The following is a 7,504-nucleotide window of genomic DNA, read 5'->3' on the forward strand; positions in this document are numbered from 1 at the left end:
TTTTTTGTTATGCTGGTTGAAAGTCTCTTCACATCCCGATAGCAATCATTAAGTTAAGTGCTCGGTCCGGGCGTTTTAATATGCTTTCCTACCTGCCTGTCAACGTATGTATTAGCATACCTCTGCGCACCCAGTTCGCACAGGGCAGGATACGTCATCAGCGCGTTTACGCACGCTGTGCAGACAGAGCGAGAATGGCAGGCAAACATCAACAACCCGATCTTCCTTCCTGGTATTGTAGTACTTTGAAATATTTCTCACTGGTGAATGACACATGTAGCCCAGCGGTTAATCTAGTTATTTTATAGTAAGAATTAAAATTCTATAAAATATAATAATAATATTAATTATTATTATAGTATAAAGACCCGATGGATTAATCTACTCATATCAACACTGATTGTTTTATCAATTTGTGATGGTGTTTTTACTGTCTCACACTACACTACTGTTTGAAAGTTTGGTTCAGTAAGATTTTTTTATGTCTTTAAAAGAAGTCTCACCAAGGCTGCATTTATTTGATCACAAATACAGTGAAACAGTAATATTGTAAAATATTATTATAGAATATATTTTAAAATGTAATTTATTCCTGTGATGGCAAAGCTAAATTTTCAGCAGCAATTACTCCAGTTTTCAATGTCACATGATCCTTCAGAAATCATTCTAATATGCTGATTTGGTGCTCAAGAAACCGTGATACATTTTTCAGAATTATTTGATGAACAGAAAGTTCAAAATAACAGCATTTATTTGAAACATGAATATTTTGAAACATCATAAATGTCTTTACTGTCACTTTTGTTCAATCCAGTGTGTCTTACTGACCACAAACTTACGAACGATAGTGTACATCAGTGTATGCTAGTGTTCAGTCTAACTTATTAGCTAGCAATCAGCACTACTCCAGTTCATTTCAAATAAAGCATCAGTCTGGTAAAATTTAGATTTGTAAATGTGGGGAATTACATATTTACATTAGTACAAACTAAGGAAAAAATATTTAGCACTTAAAACTTTAAGTAACTGTTCTGCGGTAATGGTTTGCCCCGTATTTGGGGTGGTAGGTGGCCCAATTTTAGTTTTACTGATGAAGTGGTCTATCTGAGAAGAACCTCTATATATTCATGAGAGTATATGTGCATGTGGGGGTGTGTGACTGACTAGATTCAACAATAACAGTGAAACAGGAAGGCTGATAGCACCAGACTGACAGTTTGAGTAGGAGGCTCACTAACAGAACTGATACAATTATGCACTCGGCCGAAGCAGAGAAGTCATTTGGGCGACAAAAGAGGAAATGAAGATGGACAAAGATAAACTGACCTGCTGATAACTTTATTTGCAGTAAATATCAATACGCCACATAAAGAGCCACTAAACAATGCTTCGTTCTGAAGAAATTCTTTAATATAGACAAAACCTATATATACAAAAACCTTTAAAATGTACTGTCATGCATTTTTAAATCACAGTATGTTAAGGGTTAGGTTTACATGTATTGCACCGACCTGTATAATGCTCCACCAGCTCTTGGACGGTATCAAACTGTGTCCTTGTTGTGATGTAATAACCACCATTGTCCAGCTTCCTAATTTTATAATGCTTGACATGATCGCCCTTTGCATCATCCCAGTCTCTGATAGACAAAGAGTATGCTCCTAAAGAGGGGCGAAAAGACGCTCTCAAATGTTTGAATTTGTTGGTGAGAAATTCAATGGATTTAAAACCAATTTTATTAATAAAAAAATATCAGAAACAATTAATAAATCTCTTTTCAGTCAGCACCAAACAACTGCACTGGCATTTAGTTATTGTTGTGTCATCTTGTCTCAACTTCTGGTTCAGGGCTTCTATTGAACGTGCAGAACCTCCATTATTCTACAGTAATGAGCACCATTATTGTACTGGATCTCAACAAATTTTTTCCAGCTTTCCTTGCATGTTCCCTATTGTTGTACGGAATGGCACTGTAAGAGAAATTATGTATACTAGACGTTTTTCTACACACTAATTGTAGGCTATCAATGTTAATTCATGGGATTAATTAAACATATTCAACAGTTCATTTTAAAACACTGTTGACACTTTCATTTACGGTTCAAAAGTTGGGGTTGGCAAGTTCTTTTTAAAGATTGCTTTTGAAAGAATTCTCTTATTTGATCAAAAATACAGTAAAAACAGCAACATTGTGAAATATTATTACAATTTAATATAGCTGTTTTCTATTTAAATATATTTTTAAATGATTAATTATATTAAATATATTAAATTATTCTCTTTTGAATATAAAGTTCAAAAGAACAGCATTTATTTGAAACAGAAATCTTTTGTAACAATGTAAAAAGTCTGTACTGTTACTTCTGATCAATTTAATATATCCTTGCTGATTAACAGCAATAGCTACAAAAAATGAGATTAATCACAATACTAAATAATATTACACATATGATTTGATTTTAGAGTCTCTACAGAGCACAAAATGTAAATACACACTACAAGTCAAAAGTTTTTGAACAGTACGATTTTTAAGATTAAGATGTTTTTAAAGAACTCTCTTCTGCTCACCAAGCCTGCATTTATTTGATCCAAAATACAGCTAATTTATTCCTGTAATTTCAAAGCTGATTTTTCAGCAGCCATTACTCCAGTCTTCAGTGTCACATGATCCTTCAGAAATCATTCGAATATTCTGATTTGCAGCTCAAAAAAACATTTTTCATATCATTATTATCATCATCATATTATTATTATGTTGAAAACAGTAGAATTTTTTCAGGTTTCTTTGATGAATATAAGAACAGCATTTATCTGAAATAGACATCTTTTTGTAACATTATAAATGTCTTTATCATCATTTTGATCTTTGGATCTTTGTATTCATCAAAGAATCCTGAAAAAAAAATTACTCAACTGCTTTAAATATTAATAATAACAATAATAATAATAAATGTTTTCGGAGCAGCAAGTAAGAATATTAGAATGATTTCTGAAGGACCGTGTGACACTGAAGACATGAGTAATGATGCTAAAAAATCAGCTTTGAAATCACAGGAATAAATAACATTTTAAAATATATTCAAATAGAAAGCAGTTATTTTAAATAGTACAAATATTTCACAATATTACTGCTTTTGCTGTATTTTGGATCATAAATACAGGCATGATGAGCAGAAGAGAATTAAAAAAAAAAAACATTAAAAATCTTACTGTTCAAAAACTTTTGACTGAAAGTGTATATACTGATAAATTAACTTTAAAATCGTTTACCTTTTGTTGTCTCGCTCTCTCGTATTAAGAATGTCCCTCTAGGATTGTTCTGCGCTAACAACTGTCGTTCTGCATCCTTCCGGCCCATCTTCCCAAAATACCACCTGCATGGACAAACACCAATAATGTACTTTAAAACTTGCATATAATGTCATTGCAAATTGCTGAAATGGCATGTTCACATGTAACTCACTCCTCAGCTTGTATGGAGTCCACAGTGGCCACATAGTTACTAGGAATGTACCCAGACTTCCCTGTGTCCAGAGAACGAGCCTCCCACCAGTCACCCTCGCTGTGGAGGGACAGGCGACAGAGAAAGACATATCAAAAAGTGGTATAAACAGATGAGGAGAAAGGAAATGAGAAAGAAAGAGGGACAATGGGAACAACAGAGAGAGAAGTAAGACAAAAAAGGAAGATATGCCTGGTATTTGTGGTTTATTTGTGGTTTTAAAAGACTGTAAATCTTATTCTAACTGTCCTGATTTGAACTCACGTATTGTTGATAATATGGAACTTTTCTCCTTTCTGGAAGCTCAGGTCATCCTCTGTACGGGCATCATAGTCATAAAGGGCTATAAAGAGCGTTACACCACCTCCTGAACAAACACGCAAAAAATATCTGGTTTCAGTAAGGGAAGTAAACAACACTGAAAATCACATCTCAACACACACTTTTGCACACCTGTGATGGGGGCTGGGCGGGACGGGTTGAGAGTGGATGAGGGAGCAGAGTTTGGAAAATCATTAAAGTTTGGGATCATCCCAGAGTTAAAAGTGGGATCGATGATGTAACGGGAGGGTTCTGATGCCTGGGTTCCATTGCCTGTGTCACACGAGTTGGGATTCGACACAGCTTTACTGGCCTTCCTCTGCTTACAGCAAGCACAGCCCATAATATTCAATATTTTTAAAGCACACAGCTCATCACCCTGGAAACAGAGCTTCTTCCCACAGAAACAAGATAAAGAGGAAATAATTAGATACAGTAGTATTGAGTAAGTTACTAGATATTTAATGCAATGACATTGGTTTTAAGGTATGGCTTAAGTTAGGATTGCACAATTTGGAGAAAAAAAATCTAATTGTGATTTTTCTGATAAAAAACTTGATTGCGATTAAAAATGTGATTTAAAAAAGCTCCAAGTTTGCTGTGCTTGTTTGTAGGGCTGCATAATTTGACCCAAAAAGCTGTGATTATATATCAATAATAATAATAATTATTATTATTAAAAATTTAGTATTTTATAATAATAATAATAATTTCAATAATAACTGTAAAATTTAAATACTTATATTTATGGCTGTCTTAATTTCTTTGCTTTCAAACGTACTTTCAAACCATCAAGCTTTTATTTTCGTGGAAAACCACAGGGAGACCTTAAAGCTTCTCTTTTGTTGACAATAGCCGGTTTATAAGCACTTCTCACAACAAGTTTAGGAAGGTGGTTGGTGCACACATGCAGAGAAGTTTGTGTGGATCAACATTTACTCCAAACCAAACCTCTGAGACACCAAAGAAACACTGGATCATGAGCTGCTTGCATGTAAAACAACACTCGAAAACACAGAGCACATGTATTTATTTAATTTGCGATTTGATAACCATACTAAGTCATAGCATGATTTTAGTTTTTTTTTTCTTTCAATTAATCGTGAAGCCCTAGCCTGAGTGTTCAAATTGATTTGGGGGTCTCTGTATGATAATGATGTTGTTTATGGTATGTCATGACATGAGTTTGTCAATGTTGAGAAGGTTTTCTACTATGTTTCTCTCAGCTGTCGGTGTGTAAATGTAATGAATGAACTGTGGTAGTGTACGTCAATGTAATCAGATTCGGCTCTCACCAGATCCTCACATCAGCTTTCCATACACACCATCTTCCTGGGGAGAAAGAGAAAGAAGGAGAGAGCAAGAAAAAGAAACACACAATGCATTTATATAAGTAACAGATTGTAAGAAAGTGAAATGACTTTATATTTTGTAACTTTGAACACTTTTTAGCGTTACTTCCTCTTTCTTTCCTGTCTAGAGAAAGGCAATTTCCCCTTGAAAATGTACGTGTGTGTGCAACGTCCACTCTTTCACTGTATAAAGCTGTTTCTATCTGACTGACCATCAGTGGATCAACAGGATGCCAGTTTTGCGAGCGTTTCCTGTCCGGCCCACTAAAGCCTCCCCCCTCATTTCCTGCTGAGAGGGGAGAGGGTCCAGCTGCAAAGGGGCAACACATTAACAACACATAACGCTCCGCCCCTCATACAATCTGCCCAATCTATGCTTTTCTCTCTACCTCATAAAAATATTCCAAACTTACTCTAAGATACACATAAACATCCCATCAGAAGATATTACAGTGCAGACACACACACTTGCAAATGTGAGACTTCATGCTTAACAAATCAAAAATCACAAGCTTTTCTTTTCAATAGGTGTGTTATCATTTTTGCTGGAGAAAACAATACAGAACTGTTCACCACCCATGCTTATTGTAGGGCTGGACAATAATTCAATATCAATATGTATCGCGATATAATTTTTTTGTTTCCATTTTTATCATGTCTCTTCAAGAATTTCCCATGATTGCACAAGCCTGTTGTCCCATTCATATCTTCAGCCTATCTATTTGCAGAATTACAATGAATACATTATAAATAATGATAAAAAACACATCAAATAAAAACAACGGCTTGTGTTCATATCTTATTTTCTGTTCAGATAATCATGTGTAATTCGATCTGCACTGATGCAATAGTTTAGAAATAGAAAAAGTAAGTACTGAAAAAGTCCTGACCGATTTTTTAATTCAATGCTTGTTGGAAAGGACTGAACAAATAATGGTCTCATTAAACAGCTGACCACAAAAGAGAATAGCTGTTGACACAAGTGAATAAAAGCAAATCAGTATTAGGGCTGTGCGATTTGGGGGAAAATATCAAATTGCGATTTTTTTTGACAGATATTGCGATTGCGATTTGATTTGCGATTTTAAATTTGCAAAGTCAAGCTTCAGCTCAATATTGCCAATAATGTGCAGCACAGTATGGGTATCATTACTCTGCTGAAAAAAACAATAGAAACTATCACAGAAATTCTTATAGTTTCCATTAAACCATTACAAAATTCATTTTTGTTTTGGGCATTATTCCAATAGGAATTACTGCTGTTCTATTGGTTGCCATCTGCCAGATTACATCCCACCAATAGAATCCATCAAATAGACACCATTATAGTTTACATTAAAACCAATACAATTCCCATTATAACCCTGAAATCCATAAATTTTTTTGTGTTTTAGGAGGGGTTCTATTGTTTGTTTTTTTTTTATAAATGGTGGGTGTTTACGCAGTTGGCTAGAGCAGTGCTGATTGGGGAGAACGGAGGTGCGCTCACTCTATTGGTTAGTAAGACTGCAACTCAAGGCTGGCAGTCATGCATATGCTCTGGAACAGAGTAATATCGCGTCCATATCGCAGGCTTTGCGATTAGGAAATCGCAACGTCTCAAATCGCGATTTCGATTCGATTTCGATTAATCGCACAGCCCTAATCAGTATATGTGTAAGTAATGAAAAGCAGCTCCTGTTTATAGAGTTTTCTTTAGGTTTTGAGAACTGGAAATACAGGGAGAGCAGGCTGGGGGAGAGAAACGAGGAAACTTTCTGAGACTGCATCAAGTGCAGAAAAAAAATCATAATATGCTAAGTGTGTCAATTTTGCCATCAAGTTAAGCTTAAAATAACTTTTTGATTGGTTTCTACATCTATAAGCCAAATAAACTATAGAGATGCACTTTATGGTGAACACTTTCATCTTTTGCTTTTGATTGGTCTACTCAGAGTTCAGGAGACTTAACGAAGTTCTAATTTGTCTTTTATTTAAAGGGGTCATATGATGCGATTTCATTTTTTCCTTTCTCTTTAGAGTGTTACAAGCTCTTGGTGCATAAAGAAGATCTGTAAAGTTGCAAAGACTAAAGTCTCAAATCCAAAGAGATATTCTTTATAAAAGTTAAGAGTTAGCCACACCTACCTAAAACGGCTCGTTCGAACACGCCCCCACATACCTACCTCACTATGTGGGAAGATTTGCATAAAGCCGCCCAAATGTTCACGCAAAGAAAGAAAGCATAACTTTTATTCTCGCTGTAGTATTGTTGACGCTGCAGCCATGTCCTGAAGACGCTGTGTGCTTCGTTGGGAAAGCAATGCTTTTTTGTTTGGTCTTCCAAAAG

At 35.2% G+C, this 7,504-nt stretch overlaps 1 protein-coding gene across 4 annotated transcripts in view; it reads right to left on the reverse strand.

Moving 5' to 3' along the window:
• LOC107742837 (proto-oncogene tyrosine-protein kinase Yrk-like) overlaps nucleotides 1–7,504 on the reverse strand; it is a 28,912-nt gene that overhangs the window by 5,518 nt on the left and 15,890 nt on the right. For 3 of the 4 annotated variants that reach the window (XM_016555897.1, XM_016555898.1, XM_016555895.1), the window contains exons 2-7: nucleotides 5,119–5,155; nucleotides 3,956–4,217; nucleotides 3,767–3,869; nucleotides 3,464–3,562; nucleotides 3,271–3,374; nucleotides 1,512–1,661 (exon numbers count right to left, since the gene is read on the reverse strand). In XM_016555897.1, the coding sequence (XP_016411383.1) occupies nucleotides 1,512–1,661; nucleotides 3,271–3,374; nucleotides 3,464–3,562; nucleotides 3,767–3,869; nucleotides 3,956–4,166 (667 nt within the window). In that variant the 5' untranslated portion in view covers nucleotides 4,167–4,217; nucleotides 5,119–5,155. The remainder of the gene's footprint in view (nucleotides 1–1,511; nucleotides 1,662–3,270; nucleotides 3,375–3,463; nucleotides 3,563–3,766; nucleotides 3,870–3,955; nucleotides 4,218–5,118; nucleotides 5,156–7,504) is intronic. The other variant, XM_016555896.1, reaches the window with a different exon arrangement.

The sequence above is a fragment of the Sinocyclocheilus rhinocerous genome, unplaced genomic scaffold (genome assembly GCF_001515625.1).
Source record: "Sinocyclocheilus rhinocerous isolate Xijiao unplaced genomic scaffold, SAMN03320098_v1.1 scaffold1338, whole genome shotgun sequence".
Taxonomy (NCBI): Eukaryota; Metazoa; Chordata; class Actinopteri; order Cypriniformes; family Cyprinidae; genus Sinocyclocheilus; species Sinocyclocheilus rhinocerous.